This window comes from Dicentrarchus labrax, unplaced genomic scaffold (genome assembly GCF_905237075.1).
Source record: "Dicentrarchus labrax unplaced genomic scaffold, dlabrax2021, whole genome shotgun sequence".
NCBI classification, from domain to species: Eukaryota; Metazoa; Chordata; class Actinopteri; family Moronidae; genus Dicentrarchus; species Dicentrarchus labrax.
The window spans coordinates 13,313,569-13,341,547 of record NW_026136707.1 but is presented as its reverse complement, the minus strand read 5'-3'; the positions used below and the strand labels follow the sequence as shown (position 1 = coordinate 13,341,547).

The 27,979-nt window shown below is 41.8% G+C and overlaps 1 protein-coding gene across 2 annotated transcripts; it reads right to left on the bottom strand.

Annotated features, from left to right (window-relative positions):
- Nucleotides 1-1,919: 1,919 nt before the first annotated feature.
- On the bottom strand, nt 1,920-26,718 carry nkd2b (NKD inhibitor of WNT signaling pathway 2b). Of its 2 annotated transcripts, none has more exons than XM_051406810.1 (10): nt 26,412-26,718; nt 26,251-26,277; nt 26,051-26,142; nt 6,670-6,730; nt 6,048-6,175; nt 4,535-4,630; nt 4,191-4,332; nt 3,758-3,815; nt 3,494-3,618; nt 1,920-3,310 (listed from the first exon to the last, which is right to left on the bottom strand). In XM_051406810.1, the coding sequence occupies exons 1-10, from the start codon at nt 26,434-26,436 to the stop codon at nt 2,676-2,678; spliced, it is 1,389 nt and encodes a 462-aa protein (XP_051262770.1). In that variant the 5' UTR covers nt 26,437-26,718; the 3' UTR covers nt 1,920-2,675. The 2 variants fall into 2 exon arrangements, with proteins under 2 accessions (XP_051262770.1, XP_051262768.1); XM_051406808.1 differs by having other exon boundaries at nt 3,494-3,621; nt 26,412-26,717.
- Between the last annotated feature and the right edge of the window lie 1,261 nt (nt 26,719-27,979).

The window sequence follows — 27,979 nt, the reverse complement described above, 5'->3', positions numbered from 1 at the left end:
GCTCAACTTGACCCCCTGATGGAGGTGATGGAAATACCTGAAATAGCTGCATATGAAAGATGGGAGGATTTTGACTTCCAATTACTTAATGGCACTTTTCCCAGAGGAAGGAAACAGGATCAATGTCATTAAAAGCCTAATTTATGTTGTACATACATTATTGTTACCTAATGGAAATTAGAACCCATAAACGAACCTGTAACAGCTTCTGGAAATATTATTAAAAGCACAGCAGTTGGTACAACAATCTCATCACCACAAGGTGAATTTAGCTGTTTCAAAGCTTTTTGGTTTTTCTTTTACTGTTCTACTGTTTGACCTGAAGGCAAGATTGTTTTGTACTGTTTCCAGGGTCAAGAATGAACACTGGACCTCAATGTTTTATGCCAACATGGATGATAAGTGCTCTGATTGCTCAGAAAAGATTAAAATTTCACCAGTTTTATGACAAAACCTATCTGCTGATCAAGATTGTGTGATATGATTGAATGCTTCAGAACAGGTACTAAATGGACCTTGAACTGAGATTGTTTTGTCACTTAATAATTAGATTTAACTATTGGTCTGGTGTTGAATCAAAACCCAGTCAGTCAATAAGAGAGAGACAGCATGTCCCTGTGTTTTGCTGATGGAGTAATTCTTTTGTTTATATAGGGCAGGTTGGCTGAGCATGTACAGATTTAAGACTGGCCTGTGACCCTACTGAATTTAACATCAGGCATTTTGGGACATTTATCTCATACATTTCCTATTTTGATCTATGTCTTTTCTATGAAGCAGCTCTGTGTTATATCAGTATCAAATATTATCCAGTAACCAGCAATATAAGTCTGTGAACTCTAAAATTCAAGTAGGTTAAATCAGCTGTTCTACAACAGCAACTTCACTGATGTCTTTCCACAATGTATTCTATGAATCACTGATGGCTGTTTGTTGCCACCTAGTGGCTGACTCAAGTTAATTAAAGACAGACTGGTGACCAGCTGCAATTCCCCAGGTTCATGGTGGGATAATTGGTTTGTGGGACCTTTTCAGATGGTTCAATTCAATTTAACTGCTTCAGTTTCAGGGCCCAGGTATTGTGCATGCCTAAAAAGGTCTATTGTACAATTACCACAAACTAATTGACACACAAGAGGCCAGATGCATTGCCATGTGGCATAAAACCATTCCCTCGGCTTTCCTTTTGCCATACAGAGCCACCAGGGGGAAGTTATTAGTCTTCAGTATGAACCCTTTAAGGACGCTCAGCCAACTCAAGCTCTCTTCAAGTCACCCACATTTGTGTTGTGACCTTATGCTCACTGATTGTTCACACTTTGTGTCTTCTAGTTGTTAGGAGAAGATAGGCTCTCCCAAAATAACCAATGCTCTATTTTCTCTCAGAATGAGAAGTTAGTGCAAACAGAAAGGGACATGAGAGACTTCTGCTTTCAGAAAAAATGCCTGACAAACATACTGTATAAGCCGTTGATTTGTATTACTGATACGACAGTTGCTGCTGTTCCCACTGTATATCTATGTAGCTGGTAGTAATTTGGAACATTTAATTTGCTGATGCTGTCAGTCTCTAACATTAAGTCACTTGTATTCTCTTTAGGATAGCTAAAAAAAAAAAAATAGATGATCAAATGACCATAAAATCTATGATCAGACATTGTTCTAATTTAATCAATAATCTGAAAAGCATCAGCCTGGATTCCTTGATTTCTTCCCATGAATTTAAAATTACCAGACAACCAAGTAATTTACAAACAGGCCTCTCAAACCTCCATTAGGTTCTAATTATCATTTCAAATCTTAATAAATAACATTATACTGAGTGACTTTGTGCTGTTGTTGTTCTGTTTCTATTCACACAGTGGAACACCACACTCTAATGTTACGAGCAAAATAAAGAAACCGTCGCTGCAATAATATAAATGAACGATATAACGTTTATTAAAATATATAAAAGACAAAATACATATATGCATAATTATATCCATGATGAAATATGCATATACAGTATAATAATTATACAGTAAAATGTGTTTACATATATAGATTTTTTTATACATATAGCAAGATATTTTTGCATTAAAACTGGCAGTGGTGATTTCATACTCCCCCCCACCCCCCTACCCCCAACAGGAAACCCCTCAGTCCACATCAGGCCTCCCAGAGGAAGAAGCCTCTGTGAAAAGCTTGAGAGCAGCAGCACCTTTACACCTGAGATCCATGTTTTGGAAAGGTCTCACACAGAACAACACATCTACTCTGACATATAGCTTCCAGGGACTTCAACCAGCAGCATCAGGAGGGGAAGGATGTTAAATCAAAAGTCCTCTGATCTTTTCCTTTCTGGCATCTGTACCCTAATTGATCATGGGTAACGATCGCAGCAGTCCTAGCAGAAAATCTACAAAAACTTCAAAACTGTGCCACACATCTTTTTGTTATTACACAATAACTTCAGCAAAACGTCCTTCCGGTCCAATATCACCTGCCATCACACTACACGATTCCTCAATACATCTAATCTCAGGATATATCTGTATAGCTTGGAAGAGGAGAATAAAAAGATCCTGGACAGAGCGTGAGAAACTCCCGTGGGATGATGTTAAGTCCTTCAGACTGGCATGGTTGGTTGTGGTTGGTCCTGTACAGTTTCAGTCACTGCACACTGAAGGCGGTCATGTCTGATGGTAATGATGGTAGTGGTGGTGGTGGTGGTGTTCATGGTGATGGTGGTGCTCGTGACGCTGGACCACAGGAACCACAAACCCTGGGCTCCCAGGTGGACCGGACGCCTGCTCTCTCTCCAGGCTCGGCAGTACAGAGGGCACAGGGGGTTGCTGCTGGGAGTGGGGCTGAGGAGACAGCGGCGTTTTGGATGGGGACATGGCCTCTCGGGCTTTCGCCCTAAGGCGTTTGCTGTGACTATATTGCAAAGGGTGCTGGTGGTGGCCGGAGGATTGGGCTTGGTGTGGCAAGTGGTACACATCCTGACCCCCATGTCCTGCTGCGCTGCCACTGTGCAGCATGGTCTGCAGAGGTGGGTGGTAGCCGTGACATTTAGTGGATTTGCCACCTCCACTGCCCCCGTTATTGCCTCCGCCTCCCTTGTAGGTTCCTTTGGGCGATTTGAGGAACTGTGTACCCTTGCTTCGAGACTCCGTAGGGTTGTAGCTATCGCTGATGACTTGTGAGCGGCGATGGTGAACAACTTGGGTTTCTGGTTCCTGGGAGCGGGAGCGGTTCTGGCTCTGGCTCTGGCTCTGGGAGCTCCGACCATGAGCCTCCTGAGGTGGGAAGGGAGGGGTCGTTCCTAAAGGACAGGAAAGAGACATAGGGTCAGTGGTTTATACAAATATGATTTTTACCACTGTACTTTGAACTACTGTTTCCATCTGCATAAGCAGAGTCAACTTTTAACCTGCCATTGTGATATAATAATGCAAATTTGAGTGTACAACAAGAAGGCTGTAAAACAGAATAAAAAGACACGTACCTTCAAATCTGGAGGTGTAATTCTCTATACCAGCAAGGTCCAGGTAGTGATTCCTCCTTTCTGTGTTTTCATCCACACAGTAATGTTGACCCTCTGCGGCCGGCGCCTCATTGCTCTGCCCTCTGCTGCTAAAAATGTATAAACCCCTTATGATTAATGGACAAATGACAATACCATCAAATATCTACACAATTAATCTGAAAGATTTATTTCAATATACACACGGGACATCTTTTAAGCAAAGTATACTTGGTGTGTACTAACCTGATGTAGGAGGACAGCCGCTTGTCAGCTGAACGCCCATCTTCCTGGTGACAGCGATCTGAAGAGGGAAAGTACAAGGACTCTAACCAGGACCAGGAAAGTGCATACAACATCCATACTTACAGACTGAAACACTAAGTGGCTGTTTTGTTGTTTTTTTACTTTTACACAACCCATACTAAGTAAGCCTTCAGAGAAAATGTCTTTTTAATTATTATGAAAGTTAAAATTTAAATGATTTATTTGTATTTCATAGAATAACAACAAGTATTTGACCAACAAGTCCAGAAATATTTCTACACTGCTTGTTAATCAATAAATAAATGCTGCTAATATAAAAATATATAATAGTTAGAACCAAACCGATCCACCAGAGCTACAAATACAGTGGAAATCATGTCTGAGGTATGACACTGTTTTTGTTGTTATTTACCTGTTCCTGTTTCTCTTCTGTGGCACCTGGGCTCTGGAGTGACAGTCAGTTTGACACGCAGAGTCTTGCTCTTATTATGGCAGGAGTGATTCACAGAGGCATCCACCACATCATAGATGGTGTGCATCAGACTTGACATGTCCTATAGTGACAGATAAAACTCAATTAGTATAGTTTTCTAGTCATACCTTTGTGAAATAAAATGTGAAAGGGACATAGTATTAGCGTTAAGAAGACATAGCACATAGTAGCACAGATAGAAAAGAACAACCATACAGGGAAAGACATGATAGCAAACACACACACACACACACACACACACACACACACACACACACACACACCTCTTTTGTAACTTTCCCACTGTTGTCAAAGTCATAAAGAGTGAAGATCCACTCCTGACGGTTGTCATCCTCCACAGAAACATCACACTCCAAGTCCTGTGGATACAAACATGTACTTAATAACATTCAATGCACATACACAATTTTATGAGTAAATTAGGTGTGAATTATGAGTAAAGCAATAGTACTTCTAAAGTATGTCAAAGACAAAACATTGCAGCGTTCATGACAGCAGGGGGCAGCAGAGTACATCAGATTTAATCGCCACAGCCGCTGTCCTCTGTATGATTCATAAACATTTTTCAAATGTAAATGAGTGTTTTCTTCAGTCTCCATGAGAAGTTACTGTTAACTAGAGGGATTCATAACACTATCGCCTCTGATCAAACCTCGAATGAATCAGCAAGTACATTTAATAACTGCTTTCCCATGCAAATCTTAAAGTGAGTTTATACACCTTAAAACACCAACTGAAATTCTGGTTTTCAACATGTAAACAGATAACTTCTCATCTGCCTTTACCTTGTGTGGGGGAGCACAGAGAAAAAAGTCAGGGTGGTGTGCAGGGCCCTGCCACTATGACCTTGTCTTTCTACCTTCTTCCAGGAAAAATGAGCGCAACCACTATTCTCAGTTTCAACTTTTTGGCAGTAAGGTTGATTCAGATGTATCTGGTAACACGGCCATAATTTGAAAAATAAACATCTGGAATATAGGCCCTGCTGCAGGCAGGGTGGAGAGCTGACCCTGTGTGAAAGGCAGTGTGCGTTTACAGGGGAGGAGACCCCAGGGAGAGGACCAGCTCTTTATGGTTCTATAATATCTCCCCAGCTCACATAACCAGGAGTGATCACCAAAGGGCAGATCTGAGCAATTCTTTAAGACATGCAAGTCTAAACATTACAATCTATTTATTCTATTTATTGGTCCCTAAATTCAATCAGGATATGGTCTGGAGCAGTGTCAACATACAGACAGATGTTCTGTGAAATGGGTGAAGGCATACAGAGGCGGCCAGGATAGAGGTTACCCACCATGCATTTATTTTCTAACCTATGTTTAAATCAGTTTCACAGAAAAACAATTTCAGCACTCTGTTCTCGTGGCTCCTGGGAAATGGCTTATAAAAGAGACCCTTTTCTGACCCCTAAAAATCCTGCGAAGGAACACTAGTTCACTGTTGCATTTATTAATTCAGTTCATTGTCTCTGGTTGCATATTGTTTGAGTCTGCTCCAGCATTGAAACATCATGTATAGGTCCTCAGCCCACCACAGTGCAAACACGGATGGATAACCACTCAAACTCCCATTAATAATTATCAGCAATCCACCTGAGCTGAATGTTTTGTTTTATTTAACATTAACTGAACATACACCTCCCTGCAGAGCAGGCCTTGGTTGCCACCCCTTTGTTCTACAATCATGTTATAAACATGAGAGTTGTACTGTAACTGGAAACTAAACCACACTGTAAACAGCATTGCAATGTTGCCAGGTCATGTAACTGCTTACATCCAGACTGATGCGTTTCTTCCCGTTAGCTTTGGTCGCATCTCTAAGTATCTCCCGCTCTCCATCCTCTGAGTGAAGGTACTGCAGGTAGCTCTCACAGCCCTCAGCCTTCTCTGGAGGAAGAACCACTGGCAACACAAGAGGACACATTTAAGTTAGACACCAAAACACTGACTTCTCATGCAGGCAACATTTTGAGTAGTTCACTAGCTGCACTTGAGCAAATCTCAAAAATGAAACCAAAATATCTTGATATTAAGCTTTTATTGTACAAACAATGATTTCCAAAAGAGATTACAGATAGCTTAACCGGTGTTTGGTTTGTATTGGGCATTGTGTGGCTTGTGTTTGTAAATCTGGCCACTATGTTAAAAACACTAAGCAGAACAGTGCTATTCCTGGTACAGGAAGTTTAGGATAGCCAAAATGCATACCATGCAATAAATGCATACAGTGATTTCAAACAGATCAGCTTTAATGATGCACGATTTATAAAATCATAACTGCACGTACTTGCTCATCTATCATGCATTAGATCTGTTTTCTGCAGCCTAAAATATTCAAGGATTGTTTTAGCACAATTAGCTTATCAGTGAGTGAGAAGACATCCTTCTCAACCTACCCTCTAGGGGACAGTGTTGATCTGTGAATTGTCCTTCCTTCAGCTCACCATTAGGAAACCCCTGGGACAAGGAAAGAAATGAACAGAGAGAGAGAGAGAGAGAAAGAGAGAGGAGGGGAGTCAGAGATGTAAGTGAATCTACAGTTCAGACCACAGACACAGAGAAAACAAACAGTTCCAGCTAAAGCATTTCCTACTCAGATGAGAGGGAGAGGGCTGGAGGCTCCACTGCGGCCAAACACTTTGAACATCTGCACGCTTATTGTGTTTCACTGTCTGGGACACAGCGAGCGCGGCTACAGCCAAGCTTTCAAGATTCCTCCAAGCCCTTCAAACGGACCCCTCGCATCCATCAAAAACCCCATAATGCACTTCATCATCTGAGCTCTCTCTCTCTCTCTCTCTTTCTCTTAGCCAACCTGTTTATTCTCATCCTGCTTGACACGGAACCCAGTGAGGAGAGTTTGATGGAAGAAGCCCAGAGTTTAGGAAAAGGTTTTGTTGTATTTCATCATTGAAAACTTGACTCTGAGAAGTTTGGTGTATGTAAAACTAACCTCACAATGAGCTCTCTGCAACATGTGTGTATTTATTTTGAATGGAGAATAATTGCCAGATGGAAATTTCCATGCAGATAGGATGGGGCTGATTAAACACAATTCCATAGCCGTAAAACTAAACCAGAACAAAAGAGTGGAAGGGAAAAACTCTCTGCTGTCATATGTGAATAATCTATATCCTGCATAAAACAGAACCACAATGTATTCATAACCATCCCACACGTGTTAATGCAGAGACACACTGAGGCAAAGGCAACAGGGTCTCTACACACACACACACACACACACACACACACACACACACACACACACACACACACACACACACACACAAGAGCCATTCTTTAATTACAACTGGATTGTGGAAACAATGAAAATTAAGTGCAGCACAGGCCCTAAACCACAAGTATTTAAACAACAAATGATTCATCTTATTTACGTCATTCTCAGTCCTCTAAGCTGCTCCACACACACTTTGAAATAAAATCTCACCAGATTGAATCAAGGAGGCCCACTGAAATGAGACAAATAAAAAACAGATAGATGCTAGAAAACAAAAGAACTCCATGTACCTTTAACAGGGCCGAGGCTCAAGCGGGAGTCTGAACATCTGCATGCGTTTAGGTGAACGAGCCCCCCTTCCCCTTCCCCTTTTTCTCAGAGTAATGACAGCGCCAGGGCCTGTGGTTCTATTTAACAATCTCAGAGGCCCGTGATTATTCCTCACTTCAGAGGATGATACCTCCAGCCTGTAATCTGGCCTTGACCTTCACTGCTGAAGGGGGGGGACCGGTTGAGTGTCAGGGTCAAGGCTCGGACACCCCTGTAAATTGGCCACCGGAGACATTGAAAGAAAACAGCAGAGGAATGGGAGTCGAGTCTCTGAGGGGAGGGAAACGGGAGAGGGGCAGGAAGTAAGCGGGAGGAATTAAGAAGACAGAGAGAAGCAGAGGAAAGAGGGCACAAATGAGGGAAGGAAAGATAAGAGGAACAAAGATGGGAGAGGAGAGAAGCAGATAACAGTAAAAGGAGGATGTGGTTTGTTAAAGGGAAAGATATAGCCTGTCTATTGCTTACTCCAGTGACTGTGAGCTCAGTGGGAGAGGTGGAGGTGGGTTTTTACAGACTCTGGAAGGCTTCTGGGAAAGGTGGAGACAACTGGTACCACTCCCTGGGCCCCAAACAAGCAGCAGTCTTTAATCACCAAATACACACGCTAGAAACCAGTGTATGTGCATCCCTACGCAAAAACACACACACACACAGTTTCCATCGTTTGTGGTTTCTGCAGCCAAGTTGTTGTTTCCTTTCTGCACTGGATGCTTTTATCTTCCCGCTTTGTACCGCAGTCCCTTAATGAAGGGCAGTGTGTAAGGAAGAGGGAATTCACACAGACACACTGTTCTGCAGCTCAGAGGAACATCAAAGACAACCATTGATTCTTTCTCATCCGCGTTCCCATGAGGTGTCAGAGCAAGGTATAAGCACCTCTAAATGAAAGACACGATTCAGCGTTAAATATAATGGAACAAATCAATCAACCAGCTGCCAAAAGTGAATCTTGTCTCTAATTAAAATTCAGATATCAGGGGACGTCTTGCTGAGTGCACAAGGAGGGGACCAGCGGGGCTTGTGTTGAACACATGGCACCCCCACCACCACCACCATCACCACCACCTCCATGCTCATTACATCCATTGGAGGAGCTAATGAGAGAGCAGGCTGGGTCTGACCGCAGTCTGCAGTTTAATGTCTAAACACATGGCATCTCCATCCACATCGCCCACGGTGTCGGGCTCAAATCTGCCCACCACATGTGTAATTAACTGCTTTCTGGCATCTAGAAGCTCTCATTCTTTCACTATCAGATCACAAACTGCTCTGTAGGCAAATGTGTTAGCATTTTGGAGCAAAGTGTTCCTTGTTTTCTGTCAGCGGTGTACACCTGAAACCCATGATAGACACACCTACACAATGTGTGATGTTAGGTATGGGGAAGACGGACGGAAAACCGCATGTGTGGGACAAACCCTTCAACAAGAATGACAAGGAGATGATATGGTATTAGATCTCAGTTGTCTTAGAAAAAACAGTGCATTGGAAATATGCACTGACAGTGTTCCATGGAAACAGGTTCTGTCTCCCAGACGCCTTGACATAAGAGACAGACGAGAGGTGTGTGATGTTTGTTCCTGTTTAATGCAGCAGTTCTGCCAAGCTTCCCTAAAGCCTCAACCTACTGCCAGACTTTTATGTGGGATAGGGTAACCAGGGAAAGCTTTCATAGCTCCCTACCAGGTGACATCAGACATCCCCCAGCAGTCTCTCTCTCTCTCTGCCTGCTTTCACCCATCCTCCCGCTGGAAAACACTGCACATCTTTGTTCTCACATCCCCCCTAAAGCTCACCCCCTAAATATAAGTACACACGCTTCTTTTAGTTCATTCTTCAAACCATACGATGCACAACTGATTTTGAAAATCACATCTTCAAAAACAGGGGAGGCTAACACGAAGATTGTTTACACAGTTCTTCTGGCCTCGGGGTATGAAATATGGCAACTTGATCAGATGTCTGGATGGGTATCCAAGTACAAACATATGCTGGAAAAAGTACAAAAACAGGACACTGTCTGGATGAAGTTTGGAATCTATGTGGGTTTTTTTAAATACTTCAGTCAGAAATTTTTTATATAAAGTTGTACATTACACTACTACCACTGTACATGTAAAGTCCCCTTCAAGACACGTTTTAAAGTATGTAAAGTACAACACTATGATAAAAAATTTTGATTAAAAAAGTTACTTTTCCCACACAAAATGTAAAAAAAACACTTGAAACGGGTCTGGAAGCGCATCTGCTCTTTCTCCCTCACTGAGAAATTGTGGATCTATGAATGCCCTGCCCGTCACCACTGCTTACGCTAGGTGAAAGAGCAGTGTGCATCAGGATGGCTAAGATTACAGGAAACACTGATTCAGACATAGCCTGCATGTTGGCAGATGCAGGAGGAGTCTGTGCACCAAAATCGGCGACTAGAAGATGAATCAGAATTGTAAGTGTAGTTAGCATCTTTTATTTATGTTGGTTGTTAGCTTGTTAGGTGGTAACTGGCAGTGGCTGACACAGTGTTAGTGGTTGTGAAACATGCCATCATATCTGCAATAATGTTACAGTGTGTTCACATTTTAATTACGTAGGAAGCTCTAGGGTCTGGTTTACACCCCAAAACCTGCACACCCTACCACATTTGCTGCGATAACTATGTAAACTCCTGCTTTCTGTACTGACAAGTCTGCTTTGTGCTGGAGGTTTTTGTTTTGGGTTGGTAGACTGCAACTGGCTTTCAAATCTGTTACGTAGGGCCTACCAAGTCTAGCTTGACCCGGGTACATTTGATTCTCAGAAGAAGAAATGTACAAACATCTCCCTCTTCAGAAAAGGGATTATGAAAACAATCTCTCTAATGACAAACTTTGCACTGATACAAGTCAGTAAATTCAACTTTTTAGGGGACGGAAAACATACATTTCATTGTGCGTTTGTGTCCCTTCGTTTTTCAAAAGGGAGACGCCTGTGTTTTGCACTGTCTAGATCTCTAGATCTTAATTTGAAGCAGAGACTGTCTTGGGAGATAAATACTGAGCAGCTAACAGTGTCACTTCTCCAGAATGTACCCTGTTTCTAGTCAACTGGAACTGACACTTAAGAGGGTGCCACAGGAAAGCCTTGGTGACCACCAGCCCACCAGCATTCCCGCTCCAATGGGCCATTAACTGGGGATGATTGTGGGGTTCCCCAGTGATGAAAATGAGGATTGAGTAGTATCAATATAAAGAAAGGAACACCAGTGCGTAAACAAACTGCAAAGTCCTCACCGCAGAATGAAACTGGAGAGGGAGTGGGGCCATTGAGAAATAAAAGCCCTCCATTCCAAAAGAAACCAACCTGGCCTTGACTCAAAACCAGATGTGAGCGGTTACACTGAAGAGAGGCAGAGTAAAAGAGAGGGAGTTGAGGGGTGGAGAGATGGGGAAGGGACTGAAAATATGGGGAGCTGAAGAGAGAAGGCCAGTTGCACAACTTCTGTCTCTTCTCTTACAAGACAGTAAAAGAACAATATGTTCGTCTCTTGACAGATAAACGGAAAGCTCTCTCTCCCTTTGGTTCATCAGGCCTCAGCTTTCAGTCCAAGTCAGGGTAATTATGGTATCAACAGAGCAGATTGGCCTCAGCTAGTATTGAGTAGCAATATTAAAACAAACAGTGCTACATATACTGCTGGATTTGAGTTGCATGCCTAATAATGTTCATCTTGATAACAATATAAACATAAGCTAAAAGCATGTTTTTATGATTCAGTTTCTCTCTGTGCACTGTTATCATGACTGAGCCAAGGACCCTCAATAAGGGTTTGGAGCATTTTCAAGTTCAACCTCAAAAACCACAAACGTGCCTTTTCAATCCTTGTCATTACTGGACAGCTAAACATGCCTTTGTCTACTAATTAGGGTATTTTATCTATGTATCAGTGTGCCATGACATGTCTTTCTATGAATGGAAATGAGATCAGAGCAGAATGCCATCCTGTCATCTGGACTGGCCCCATGTGGCCAAGATGGCCCAGATATGGCCCTTTCAGGGTAGCGGGACTCGCTCTGAGGTCAAACAGGAGGCAAGACCTCTCCCTTGGCAGGAGATGAATCACAGGGGCGAAGCCTCTTCGGTCCTAGTATAACAACAGCTGTGGAGAGAGATGAGCATGCTTGTCTGTCTATGTAAGAGCAGCACGTAAACCACTGAAAGTCATCCGCTCCCCTTCAATCAGGAGCGACTATCTCCCCTCCAGTCCCCTCCTCACCCTATCACTGATCTTACTCTCACTTTGATTATGACCTGCTGGATGGCATAAACAAAGATTAGCATCACTGGCTGGCCACCCTGCATCTGTCACCGGTGCTGTAATCAGCTTGCCTTCATTAAAGTGGGCTTTGATAGGAGTCTGATGTAATGTAGCGCCCTCCTCTCAGCTGTCACACAGACAGCTACTGTAGGGACTAGGAAACCATGTGCTTCATACCAGCGACTGGAGTCACACTCACAAATCTGGGTTAGGCAAATGTATTAAATTATAGAAGGTAGTAGATCATAACACTGTTAATATATTTTATTAGTAACTGGAAAGAAAAAAAAACACAAAGTGTCTGTCATGGTTCACTATATCCAAAACACAAAAAACTGAAATAAAGCTTAAAAAGTGGTGCCACACACATTATGAGTGCACCACAGAGAGCATGTTGCTTTAATTCAGAGGTAACAGGGCTTGCTGGTGTAATGCAATAGTCTCTGCGTGGACTTTTATATGACCAGTGCCATGTGTTATACGCACTCAAACATTTAATGATCTACTCGAACAAAAGTTTTGTAAAATGGGTTCTTTTAGCTGCGGGATCGAAGCTGTCTTTTTACTTCATTTTGTTCCAGGATTTTTACAGTTAAAAAAGACTTTAATGTTTTTCTGACTTTTCAGAAGGTGAACACTCACAGTGGTCAAGTCTACATGTCTCATGAATTAAATTATCTAAACTTACTATGTTAATTAATTGCAAATAACCTGCAACTAATGGTTATGTTCATTGTAGGCGCTATCAATCAATTTTTACTTTTACAATTTCCAAGTGCCTCTGGTGATCTCTTTAAATATCTTCTTTTTATCTAACCAACACTCCAAACCCTACAAATATTCCTTTAACAGTGATAGAAAGGTAGCAAGTCCTCACATGTGAGAAGCTGTAGCCAGCAAATGTTTCACCAAATATGTTGAATAAATTACTTAAATGATTATATAAATTAACATTTTTGCAGATTATTTTCTTTCACTCAGCTAATTGATCAATTTTTTTAATCCTTTCATCTCTTAAACAAGCAATACACTGCAGCACGAGACATCAAAAGAGAAAAATGTACACAGCAACTAGACAGAACATACACAGCCCAGATTTCAAACAGGCACGCACAACCTGACAAACAGGAGAGAGGCGAGTGCACAAGGCAACGGCATATCAAAGCCAGTGTGGGACAGGCGGTTAGACTCAAACAGGATGTTCCTCTGTTTCTGGCCTCCATGTGAAATTCTGTAAGCTCCCGCGCAGGCCCCTGGCTCTTAAGCCCGGCCAATGGGGAGCGCGCCCAGGCCGATAAAGCTGAGGGGATTTGTTCCACATTCCACAGGCCCTTTAAACAACACAGGGAATCTCAGAATGCCAGGTTGTGGGTGAGGTGGCTGCAACGCCAATCCCATTATGGTCCAAAGCGACTCCACCTCTCACACAGTCATGTATCCACAAGTGTCCAGCTGGGCAGTATTTGAACCTGATCGGCTGCAATGATCTCATGTGGCCAGGAGTTTAGCATAAATCAACTCTTCAAACTGACTGTCTGTCAACAAGTTACAGTCAACACTTCTCCACCTTGTCTGCTGGGTGAAAACTGTTTTAACACAATCACTCTCACCTGTAAGGGCGCTTTTTGTTGTACTGTAGTTAGTGTCAGGTTGCAGCTGTCTGTCTAGTATTGAGATGTCAGTTATAATTGCTCTCACCTGTGAGATAACCACCAACACTGTTTTCACTGCTCGTTCTGTTAAGCTGCAAGGGATTTGAGTCACAGCTTTGAAAAGCAGGCCTGGCAGTTCATAGGGGCGAGGCTCTGTGGTTGGAGGCTGAAGGAGCTACAGGCGTTACAGTGCTCCTGTGGGTGACTGAGAAATGTAAACAAACCATGTTGGGGAAGGACAGCTGCGCGCCAGTGTGGAAGAGCGGCAACACTGCCCGAGCTTTACATGGCAGAGTGGTTCCCAACTTTTTCTGTCTGATGCGACCCCACGGCCCCGTCAGATGAAGTACCTCTTCATCAACGCCACCTGTCATATTCCAAATGTGTTTTTGATATGTTGATTATAAAGTGGATTGTTACACTATTTTCTTTTCATAACATTTAATAAAGTGTTTTGTTTAAAGTTTGCATCTGTACTGCTATTTCAAATGTTTATCCATACATTGCAAGCTAAATATTTCAGCAGGTTTTTCGATACTCTTAGCTAACAATTTCAACTGTTTATCTATATAGTTAGCTATCGACACTGTTATGCTATCTATTTCCTGTCACTATCTATTTATTTGGCTACCTCTTTCTACTTCAACTGCTGCCTTGCTAACTAGTTTTCACTCACTCACTCTTAAATCCAACATGTGATAACTGGCTCAGGCTGAACAGCTTAAACATCACATTTACTCATGATCAGAACCACACCTGCGGTTTCTTTTCCTCCTTAACACAAATATGTGGATATATTTTTTTAACTAAGTTATAATTTCTATTTCTTATTTGAGTTAGTTGAGATAACTTTAGTTAGTTGAGTCTTTCACATACCCCCCTGGAAAATGTGTAACCCGTGGGGTATAAGTAGCCTACCCCTGGTTGGGAATAACTGAAGTACACACTTGAATGATGCTGTCTGTCTAATCCATAACGACTTTTTGGCTGCTCACTTAAATCTGAGTCACGCCTGCTGTTAAGGGCTTGAGGGCTGGTGGATGAGCTGCCTTGCTGGTTTCCTGAACATGTCTTCCTGAAGGATGAGAACAGGTTCAGGGTCAAAACCACAGCTCTACAGTCCACTAGTTACTGCTCCCTCTGGGTAACTTACAGAGAGAAGTACAGATCCATATGACTGACCACGATAAGAGGAGCTTTTGCGGCCGTGACCAATCAGCCAGTAATGTAGCATGAACTCTTTACACGTCCATCTGGGAGGCATATTGGGCAAACAGAGACGAATGGCTGTTGCACTGTACTATTATTGCATTCAGCCCTCAGGGAGAATCAGGCTTGCTGGTCAGAGACAGCCAAAATGCAGAGTTCAGTGCAGTAGGATGCAACAAATAACCAAGGTAGACAGGCAAGAACACAGGCAGAGCCCCTAATAACTCTGCTATAGCTTAACTATTCTCAATGACACTTGCCAAACCTCAGTTCCTAGGAGACACCACTTGTTTGCATAATTGGTACCTTTCCTCCTTACTATGAAATATTTAAGGCTTGAGGCCATCCTGCCAACATTGTTTGGGTGAAAAATGTCTTGGCTTTGCAGACTGCTGCACAGTTTCTGACACTAAATATCTTAAATCTGACACACAGAGAAAAAGAGCTGCTGCATATTCAAAGTGTCTGCACCTCTTTTATCTCCTGTCTCTCTCTCCGTGTTGTTGTGTAACTCTCTCTGGCTGTCCAGTACTGCTGTCTCCTCCAGCCGGTAGGGATTGCCAGTCTCAAAGACCACAAGAATTCTTGACACTTCAAGAACAGGCTTAATTCCAAGCTGTGAAGTTCCTCACAGGCCTGGAACTGGACAGGGGGTCATCCCAGGGTCAACACCAAGTGTTTTCCTGAGGATTCCTAAAAATACACTCCTGCTGGGTGCAGGAAGCAGAGGAGACTCCACGATCCTCCGACGATGTGAAGGAAGCCTGGATATGTGAAATGGACAATTGCTAAAGGGTCACTGGCTGTAATGCTTTTGCGTATGAGATTCAACTTCCCATGAAAAAGGGGACAAAGTTGAAAGCTGAACAAGGGGAGATTTAGGAAAAAGAAAGTAGCACATGGGCCAATTACTGATGCACCAACATCATGCAAGCCTCATTCACATTTCTGTTGAATTATTCTCAAAGAAAATTACTGGTCAAAAAAATAAAAAGGATGTGAGGGTATGCGTATGATGAAGTACTCTTGAAAACGTAGCTACAAGACAAGAATTTTAAAGCCTCATACTGCAAACCATGAATTATAATTTTTATTTGTGACACATCACAGAAATATGCCAAGCAGAGATTTTGAGGCCGCAATCGGCGAGACTGCAACATCTGTGCTTCTTCCTTTTGGGCTGAAGCTGCCATGTGTGCACTTTAGTGACCTGACAGACTAGCTGTGTGTGTCTGAAACACTGTTCCCCAGTGTGAAATTCTGCAACGTAATTCATCCATGGCGCAAGCAGAGATCAAAAGGCTATGGTGCAGAGGGCAGTTCAGTAGAGCGCACAGAGAGCTGCTGCTTTCACAGCCATAATTACTGGAAACCAGGGCTGTGAGGCTGAAGTGAATATGAGTACTTAAACATGAGCTGAGCTCGGCTTGGCTTGGCTTGGCTGCGTGTGTATTCTTATCTTATCTCAGGTATAAAGCTACAAGTCTGATGGAGTCTTGTTCTCTATCACACATCAAGTCTGGAGGCAGTCCACTTAAAAGCACTAAGTGTAACACTCAGTGTCTGATAAATAGAGATGCTTGAAAGACGATTTATGCTTAGGAAGGCAGAAAGGGCTGAAGTGCAATAACACCTTAAACACTATGAGATAATCAGGTGCCGCCAGGATCGAGCAGTTCTCAAAAGCTGAGCACATAACACTACAGGTCAAAGTTCAGATATTCTGATACACTGGCATTCTTGAAGTGATAGGATCTAGTCTGCCCCTATCAACATGAAGAAGTAGGCGCTGGTTATAGAGAAAGAGCTTGCAGAGCTACTATATTACGAACAAATCTAGCACTTAAAATGTATACTGTTACTGTTTGTACCACCAACTTTCAAAAGCACCATTTCTGAGGTGCTTTTGAATGTCTTTAATACAGCTTCTAACATATTTTGGTGCACTGTAGGCAGTGTTTTTTGTAAAGTTACATGCAACAAAAGTCAGCCAGCAGCAATATCATGAAATAAAATCCTGATTTAGAAGGGTGCGTTTTCTTTGTGAAGCACCTCCTATGAGCAGATGGTGTCTCTGAAAGGCTCTCAGTGAGGGGGGCAGGCATCTCAAGGAGAACTGCTGTTTATTTGAAATGAGCCTTTAGGTAAACATGTTACATGGCACACAGGGCCAGGTCAGCTTTTGAAGTGGACGGGCTCAGGAAAGAAATGGGTGGGGGAAGAAAAGAAGGCTGCCTTCAGAGGAAATGAGAACAGTGGCCTCTTTCACCACTGTTTCATCCTCTCCCTCCCTTTCTGTCACGTATAGAAAGAGCACAAAGGGTGTTTGGGTGTATAAATACACCAGTGCAGAATGTGAGAACCGCTGAATTCTTACTTCATCTGAACACATACATAGAATTATTCTCCAATCATTGTTTTCTAAAATGAAAAATGACCACCCACGACAAAAATAAACCACTTCCTTTTAATGGAACCCATTGAGGGTTTTGATGACGGGAACAGGTTTGTGTAACAAAAGCAAGTTTGCAGCCATTCCCCATTGGAGAGGAATGTGATGTGCAGAAAGAGGGCCAGGCCTGTGCTGTCTGCAGAGCCTGGATCCAAGCTTTGAAGCTGCTAGTGTGTTTCAACAGTTAACCACTTTCAGATGGGGCTGTGGCGTTTTATGAGCTGAGTAATAGCGATACCTACACATGTGCAGGCTTGGGGTCCCAAAGAGGGGGAGGCTCAACACAGAGCAGAGAGAAAGATGCCTAACTCCTCGGGGGTCTGGGTTTGGGTGTGTTTGATAAATCTTGTGCTATGGCATTCTGTATATGAAATTGGAAGACAGGAAGATGGATGTTGTGTAAAGTCTGTTCGCCTGAACACAGTTCTGCTATAAATTCCACAATTTTGTCCAGGTTCTTGAACATCAAATGAACTTGAGGTACTGACTCCTTGTATGGACAAAACACTTGAAATCATGACAATACTCCTAAATCTCACAAGTGACACCTGGAGTGTTTATTATGAGCATAACAACCTAGCAGAATGCTTGATCTATATGTAGAGAATACCACAGCATCAAACACCACAGCATCACAACAATGGGTAACATTGCCAGCAGTTCTGTGTGCCCTCCACTAGGCTTTTTTTTTTTAGCATACAGGAAGCCAGGGTTTGTGGTGTGTGGTGTTTCATTCTCCAGTCTCAAACCTAGCAGGGCGTCAGGTTCAGGAATGTGGAGCAAGGATGAAGTTTCGAAGCATTCAGGGGTAACTCAGAAGGCTTTTTTTTTAAAAAAAGAAGAACACAGAAATGAAAGTAAGCCCTTTTGGCCCATTGGTAAACAAGGGGCCAAAAGGGGATGCACATGACATCACACCATGAGTGCTAATGAGAAGTTCAAAAACAGAAAGGTCCAGCCAAATGTTACATACATTTTAGAGCTTATTTTTGTTCTGGCATTGCTGTCCTTATTCTTTTCTTTTCTTATGTCTTTTTCTCACGCAAGCAACAAAAGTAGGGGTATTCACGCCAAAGATTTATGTTCTAAGTCATTCAAAGCTATCAGTGTATTGTGCTGCACACTGCTATTTAGTTTCCCCTGTGTTTGCATTGTGGAATATATGTCAGGTCAGCATCTGACCTTTGTGGAGACAATCTCAAGTTTCCACTGGCTGAATTCATAGGATAATAAACTTGTGTCCAAAAGAGGAATCCCCTGTCCTCTTTAAACAAACAAGCAAAACCTCAGTTTCCCTTTCAATGTGCAAATATTTAAAGCAACCAAATATTGAACAAAATACATCTGCAATGGCTCTTCTGATGATGTTTAGGTTATACATTGCGTCAGACGCTTCCTGTGTCTTCCCTGAGCTCCTCACATGCACTATACTCACTGAGGATGTCATTTAAACAATGTAATCAATTAACAATGGCTGTAATGACAGCATATAATAACACCACCACCAACCATAACTGAAAAAATATGATATTCCCCTGGCTGCTCTAAGGCTTGCGAAATGAAGTCCACTTGGAAAAGAGCTAAAGCTTTCTAAGGGGGAACAGGGGTTTATGTGGAAACATACCTTACACACTAAAATGTAATAACCTTTGAGTCTCCCGGTGTTTTACTTGGCTGGGAGAAGCACAAGATCAAACACAGACTTGGATCCAGCAGCCTTTGCCAAAAATGTCAGCGCTAAGCACTGGGCTCCAGCTTCAGGTATTTTCTTTCCCCTGGCAGGGAGTGAGAGCAAAGACACAGACCAGTGTTAACCCTCGGCGGGGCTGCCCCAAACAGCCACCAGCTAACTAACCTATGCAGGGGGAAGTGAGGTCTCCCTGCTGTCATCAGTGACCATGCATGTCTAGGTCATGTAGTGTCACTGAAAACCTGTGATGGGCTCCATTCAGGAAGTGGAAATATTCACGTACAATTGCATGCTCGATGACTTGCTGCAATCCAGTGCTGTAAAGCTACATTCGTCTCTCTGAAGTACACAAAGAGATATCTCATAAATATCATGAAAAGCAATGACAAGAAGTGACTTCAAAGCGGCGATGATGGGACTGAGATAACTCCAAAGGCGACACAGCTTCATTCCATATGTTTGCAGATAAGAGCTGCAGTAATGAAGGAAGTTGCGCGACTGTCATTTCTCTTGTCTAAATATATACTGATCTCTTTTGAGCTGAAGGAGAAATTTAAATGATTATTTATGCCATCAAATATGTGGATAAAATGCTGTTATGGTAACAGTTGTCACAATGTTGTAAACAAGCAATATTTACTCTTTATATATATATATTTTTTATATAAATATTTTTATGATACCCATGGAAAAAGTAGGCATTAAAGATCCAGTGTGTTACATTTCGGATGATCTACTGGCAGAAATGGAATATAATATTCACAGGTATGTTTTCATTCGTGTATAATCACCTGAAAGTAAGAATCCTGTTTTCGTTACCTTAGAATGAGCTGTTTTTATCTACAGAGGGAGCTGGTCCTCTTTTACAGAGGCTGCCATGTTGAACCACCATGTTTCTACAGTAGCCCAGAATGGATAAACCAAACAGTGGCTATAGCTATAGCACTTTGTGTTTTTTTTGCAAGTTTCAACGCCACCATTGTTGCTCTTATACGCTTTGAACAGGAGGTTAAGGTGAGGGCATTGTAATATGCAACTACACTAGATGCCACTAAATCCTTCACACTGGTCCTTTAAGTTATGCTTACATTATTGATTGATACCACTCCCATGTCTGCACTAGAAATATTAAGTATTGAATAACAGATCTGTGAATGAGAAGCCCAAAACACTGCACAAAGGTTTATACTAACATGATTTTAGAACACACACTGACGCTACAAAGTAATCAACCAGGAATGTAAGCTTGCATGTATAAAATTAAGTCTTGCCAAATTATCAAGCCAGGGTCAACCTTTTTACTGGATGACCCTGCATTTTTGTACCGGAGCCCCCTGTGTGGACACCGCCGCTTCACCATCAGAGTGGATCCATTCAAGTGAATCAGAGAGACAATAAACAAGGTTTATAATACTAGCAAAACCTGATATATTAATCATGTCATATTGCAAACCATTTCCTCTATTTCCGGCTACAACCTGCTTAGCTGTGTGATGATGGAACGTGAGTAGCAGCAGGAGGTGGTGTACAGGCTGGTAGGATTGGAGGCTGGTACAACCATTCGCTGTCTGAAAGCACCTTTAGAGGTGCTTTTAGGCTGATTTTGTTCTCTTTGGACAGAGTCAGGCTAGTTGTTTCCCTCTTTTTCCAGTATTTATGCTAAGCTAAGCTGCTGGCTGAAGCTTTATATTTAGTGTCCAAACATGAGAGTGGTATTGATCCTCTCGTCTAACTCTCGGCAAGAGAACGAATAAGCGTATTTCCCAAAATATCAAACTATTCCTTTAAGAGACAATGTTTAAAATAAAATCTTGCATCACTAAAGCCTAATATCCACTAAGATATAACGGGAGTTAAGGTGGCTCTACCTAATCTTGGGCCCTGAATAAAAATTTTGAAATCAAAAGGGTGGAAAGGTCAATAGGGGCCCACAGCTAATTTTTTCCTCGACTTCCCCCTAGTAGGTAAACCCAGCCCTGGTTTGTGCTGAAGGATTGTGAACCAATGTGTGATGGCTCTTTGATTTCTCCTGATGGCCAGAGAGAGAGAGGCCTTGCTCTGAGTGCAGGTCACAGGGGAATTAACGTGAGAGCGTGAGCAAACTGCTTCAAAGTACTTCAGACAGCATAAATATCCTCAGAAAAATAAACATTTAATCTGCCAGCAGTGTTCTAATGTCTTTCTCCATTAGGCGCAGGCCACACAGACCACTCTTCGCCTCTCACTCACTCAGTCATTCACTCACAAACATACAGACAGAGAGAGAGAGGGACTCGACCTCTGACTCACAGGCAAAGCCATGAGGTGGTACACACTGAAACACTCCAACATGAAAGAATGGTTAAAACAAGCATCTCGCACTTGTGACGAGTGTTGAAGCCAACCAGGTGATGATGTTTACACTGACGATGTTTGTTCCGGATAAATGACACCCAACATAGAAAAAAAAGGTCCCAAGAGACGGGAGTGATTTGCTTTGTTGAACAGCTGTAACGAGTTAATATAGAAGGTAAGGTGAGATCAGTGGTCAGCGCAACAATGCAGTGGACAAGGAGGATGAGGCTCTCCATTACGCCCCTTCCCCCACTACCTTTAAAACCCCTCAAATATCTCCCCCATGAAAAAAAAAACACCCTTAAACCCCCGACTCCACCTCCTCTTTTCCTCTTCCCCCACCACCCTCTCCCACCCCATTTCCACCACAGCCCCTCTCCCTGCTCCAGGATTTTGCTGTACAAACCAGGAACAGATGTCTGCCGGGGCCGTGCTGAAAGACCCCGCTGTTCTGGATGCCAGCCACATGCTTTTCATTCAGAGATGAAGGCTCACAGCTCGCCTTCTTGTGAAGCCAATTTAAAAAAAAAAAAAAAAAAGAGGTGGAAAAAAACAAACTCTCCAAATGCCTTCAACTCCCTTCAAAAGCAGTATATATATGAGCACACCTTTTTGTCTCCTCTCCACCATGTATTGCTCCCTGGTAGTGACGCATCAGGGACAGGCCTTTTTTTTGTCATTTGTGGACGTGAGAGGTGAACAGTCATGAGATGTTGCTGACCAAAATATATTTGTTGAAAGAAGTCTTCCAATACTGGAAGTACTTCAGGGGCGGCACAACTATATCCATTACACGCAACTCAAAACTAAAAAGAAATTACCACAGTTTAGTGGCTGTGTACTGAAAAATAAAATGTCATTTAGGGTCACAGCCTTGAGATTACACAGATATCCCAGCCTCAGATCCAAATCAAATACTGCTCCCTCAAAATTAACATGGTGACTAGAAGATATACCCAAATGCCCAGCAGTAAAATTGTCCAAACATAACATCCATTTTGCGCAGGATCGCCAAATGAGGATTTTTATATAAGGGGAAAGTCTTATTCACAGATTCCAAATGAATGTTAAAAAAAACATTAGCTTACAATTAGTTTAGTGAGCTGCTTGGGAACTCTGCTCTTAAACTAAATTTATTATTGAGGAGTGAGTGCTATGTAACTCTCCGAAAGTCAAAATAAATTTGTGTCTTAGAGCTTTTGGCGCGTCATTACATCCAACTGAATCCCTAACCGAGTCTTTTTTACTTCAAGTGTGATATTATTAACCTTTCAAAGTAGAATAATAAAGGTCTTTGTTGTGGAATTTAAAATGTTGACACACTCCCTCTTCACGGGCCAAGTCTGTGGGAAGTTTTGAGACAAAAGGTGGTGCTGAAAGGCTGAATTAGCCTGTCATTATTTGGCCATCCGAGCATGTCTGTTAGAAGCTCCAAAATGAAGCACTGTGGTTGTGTGTGTGAGGGTCTGGACTGTTGATGTGTTGATGTTTCCAGAGGTGAAACACAGTGAACCTTTACAGAGCTCTTCCACTAATGAACACAGGTTTGGATAAGTACAGGGTTCGCAGGTTTTCTGCATTTTACATATTCAATAACTACAGACTAGCCTCTTTTTTGGGGGGGGCGGGGGGGCGACTAAACCTTGGACTGCCACTTTGATCTCACCTGTAATATTTCTGAATCACACCAGGTGCTTGTACAGGTAAGACTTGTTCTGAACACCTGCAACAAAGTGTCAAAATCTTGATGCCAGGATGAGCCAAGTCATCCTGCTGAATCACACTCTCTTTGTCCACTCAGACCACACTTTGAAGAGCCTGTTAGATTACACACTGAGGGCAACCCGCCAGCTTGAATCTTGGTTTGCGGCGATATCAATATTTAAACAAGTTTTTGCATCCTTTGATCTTTTGTTATTTCTTGCTTAAGTGTAGCAATGCATACACAATTTTTTGAATAGAGAAGACTGCTTTATTGAGAAAGCCTCACAGGTTTACACAACTGATGGGCACGGGCTATGTTAGCGCATGCACCCCCCCCCGGGTTGTACTCCATCCCTCAGCCCATCCCCCAGGACCAGGACAGGGGGATAGAGGGGTGAGGGTTCGGAGGCTCCACTGATATCAGAGCTCTTTTATAACTCCCAGCTCTGTGCTTTGAAGTCACAGCCAGACAACTCAGGAATCCTACTCCCCCATTTGACAATGAGGAGGGGGATGGTCAGAGCTAAACTGTGTGTTTGGCCAATCTCCTCCTGTACCAAATCATAAGTAATTTTAACTGTCCCTGCTGCTCATCACCAAGCACTAAGTGGTGAAACTACTATCTGTGAGAGCCATATGCTAAAACACTCAGGAGGAGAAAAAGAGGCTGAAATTGATCCAAGAACTTCAAATCCCCTTAAAAAAAAAAAAAGATATAATTACTGCTATTTTCTATTTGACTTGGACTTGTTTAATCTTGGTCTAAACCCCAGACATCTAAGAACCCATAATCCAATAATTATATCTGGAAATGTGACAATGTAATCCGATCCTAGTGAAGAATTAATTAGCAGTATGTGGGCTCAAATGTGGAAATGGTGTTACTGTCTTACAGCAGAGATAAATTCTATCTGTGTTGAAAGTCACGCTGTTAGATGGGAACCTATACGGCAGGACGAGCATCCCAGGGGGCATCATCTATCTTTACATTAATGTAGGCATAGGCTCATTTTAAACTGCATGAATAGAGCTGACACTGTATATGTGCAGGCAGTCACATATTGCCTCTATGACACAATAGTGAGCATATAATACGCAACATATCGTATCAATGTCATGCATGATACTGGATTATATATTATATTTTATACTTTGAACATGGGCTGCAGCTAACTCGTATTTTCATTACCAGGTCATTAACAAATTATTTTGACATTTATCGATTATTGTTTTGTATATAAAATGTGAGCATAGTGAAAAATGCTCATCAGTGGAATGTGACATATAGACGAAGAGAAGCATCAAATAATTGTGATTGAGAGGCTGGAACCAGAGAATGTTTAGAATTTTGCCTGAAAAATCAACAATCTATCAATTAATTATCACAGTAGTTGTCAATTGATTATCTGTCAGTGGACTGATCAATTAATCAACGAATCATTTCAGCTCTACTTTGCATCATGCTTTGTGTTTTGTCACACACAGCACATTATCACTGATAGAAAATGAGTAAGTGAAGAAAATGCTTTCTTTCTTTTCTTTCTTAGATTATATTTTACCATCAATACCTATCAGGACCAGTATATGCTGTAACAGATGTGACTGCATTTTGGTTCGTCCACCTCCTCTCAATCAATCCCCAGTTAGTGTCATAAAAAGCAGTAATAATAAAAGGCTGGTTAGTTAAATGCTGATACTTATCCAGTTCTGGTCTGTGAACGAGCCTCTAATGTAACCAACTAATGACGCAAAATAAATCAGAGCCATGACTTTGATAGAAGTAAGGGTGGGACCCACCTACTAATAAGTGTCATGCCTATGCCTTTGGTGGTTTCCCTTCAGGGGAGTGTGAACTCCTCTGAAGCAGAGTAAAGTTCTCCTTTAATTTGCCATGAGTGGGCGGTTTACAGCCCTGATATAATCTATAACTCTTCCACTATTACAACCACCCACCTCACTCACACACAAATTGTCAGTACCAGTGTGTGAAGTTCTTGCAGTTTTCTGTCTGAGAGCTCACGGGCTCTCGCACCCCTCAAAACGACACGCTAATTGAAGTGATGTAATGTTATGCCACAGAGGGCTGCCCACTGGGAGCCGCACTAGAATGGGAGGCATTGAGGAAAAAGACACAGCCCTGAGTCATGATGCCAGCAGCCACAAGAGCAAACTTTATATCCCTCAGTCTAAGGAACGACTACCTTTCCATCCAGTCTGTGTGTGTGTGTGTCTGTGTCTGTGTCTGTGTCTGTGTGTGTGTGTGTGTGTTGCTTTGCCAAGCCGCTTCACACACAGGGCTCATGGCTGTCATAACCCCATCCAATGATGCTGGCAGGGGAATAACCGCTGCAGTGTTGTGCAGGAGCCAGACATGACAGAAAGAACAACAACCTACAGCTCTGCAAAGACATCAGCATGTCTTCACACATGCTTGTGAATACAGTTTGCTTCCCCCTTATGTAAAGAAGTTCTCTGCTCATCTCTTTGAAGTGCTTGACAGGCCCATCCCATCAGTAAATGCAAACACACACACATACACCTGTCACACTTTCTTTTTTTTCTTCTTCCCGATAATGAATTATGAATTTAAACTGTTAAACAACCATGAATGTTGCACATGCAGCATAACAAGAGGAGATGCAATTATTATTTCTAGGCAGAGTAATCTATATTTTATCATTCTAAAAGAACAGGATTTTAATTTTTTTTTTTTTATGAATCCAAATTAGTTTTCCTCTTAAAAATTGGAAAAACTTAACTTAAACTTTCATTCAATTTGCATTAAAACAAGGACTCAGCTGATTCTGTTGTTGGGCTTATTGTCACTAAAAAGACCTAAACTATAAACGTGATGTAAAGACAAAAAATGCCTGGTACCTGCATGTTCTTCAGCTTGTGATCCGTCGCGCTGTACCTCTCACATTCCTCCATCCCTCTACGGAGGAACGCGTTTACAACAAAACTGTCTCCTGAGACGAGGAGAAAACACACCGATCAGCAGGTAGAAATCTCGAGCTCAACCCATCAGATTGTGATTAATAAAAAAACCTTCATTATACAAAATGATCTGTCCTCACCTTCAGGGCTTTCCCTGCGCTTACACGCTTCAGATCCGCCAGAAACAGTGATGCAAAACAGACAATCATTAGTTTTTGTTTAATATCAATACTAAAACAATCGAAATACTTTAAAAAAAAAAAAACTGCCATTCATTGCTTTCAAATACAACATTTCTTACCATGTTTTGACTGAAGTTTCCCCATTCTTTTAAGTCCCGATCTTCCCTGGATCAATAAAGGTACTCCGAAATCGGACAAGGATAACGTTACAGTCACTGACCCAACATGGTCACATTGTGTTTGGTTTGCAAGAAGAAAACTCCAACTTCATCCAGGAGCAGGTAGTTCAATCTCGTGTTCATTGAAGCATCAGCTGTGTCTGTGCAGGAGACAGGGTGAATCTGTGAGGGTGATGTATGAAGGAGACACTCGCTGTCTGTCTCCAGACTTCCCCTCAGTCCAACTGAATGTGGGAGCGCGTTCAACACGGCAGAGAGCTCGGAGTCAGTGTCAGTGTCGGACTGAACGTGTGCGGTACTTCCGGGTCGTTTTACAAAATAAAATACCATTGTTGATGGAAGTGTTGCGAGCAGTCAAGTGAAAAAACAGCAAGGACATGCAGGGAGAACTGTGTAAAATATGAATGGAATAAAAAACAAAACAAATCTGTAACAAATTAAATACTTTGACACAAGCAAATACATAGGTTCAATTTTTAAAATTGAAAACTTTGTCTTCCTCTTGCCACAGGTTGAGTTTTTCTGAAGGTTATGGAGCTATATATTGGTTAGTTAGACCAGCATCCATTTAATCACAAGTGTATTTTACCATAATGAAGAATTTATATTATTTTCTCAATTTCATGAGGTTTGCAGAAATCATTTGATGTAGATTATTTTGGGATAACTGATTGTTTTTATTAACAATCAATATATTTTTGCGTGATCCATATATTTTTGTGTGATTGTATATTTTAAGCACCATTGCGCCAAGACAAATTCCTTGTATGTGTAAAAACCTACCTGGCAATAAATCTGATTCTGATTCTGATTCTGAACTATTTAGTTGTACTTTAAAAGGTGTCTAAAAATTACAACAAATACTAAAGTTAAATCTTAAACTTCTTTATGGAATTTTAGAGGGAAGAAACGACAGCATAAGGCCTACACCGACTGATCCTTTAATAGTGCTACAGTTTGCTATATTGAAATATAGTGCAAACATTATAGTATTACAGATTTGATAAGCCGTAGGCTAAATGTTTTATTTGGTTTGCATTTTGTGTTGCTTATTGTTTTTTATTCCCTTTAGACAACGTATTTTGTTTTAACCACATGTAAAGGGACCTCCGAGTAGACTATTTTAATAAGTATTTGTTCCCATGCACCTGATGTTTTCCTTTCTAGTTTGACCAACTATCCTATTATTTTGAAAAGTCCATGCATTAGTTTTCCGGTTGTAGGTTTTATTTAACTTGACGCACTAAACACTGGTTTGGCAGCTCATGTGTCGTTGAATGTAAAACCGCGTCCTCTGTTGGTGTAATTTTCCGTACAGCTCCATTCATGGTTTTCAAAGCAGATTTTATATTTCTGACGAGGACATTTTAAATAGGTTTTAAGTTCATTATTTTATTTGCCCCAATAGTTTGTAGTCTTATTTGTATCACAGGGTTCCCTCAGTCAAACCAGTCTAAACATCAAAGGGTGAAGGTCTAAAGATATCAGATCATAAAACAGTTCATTAA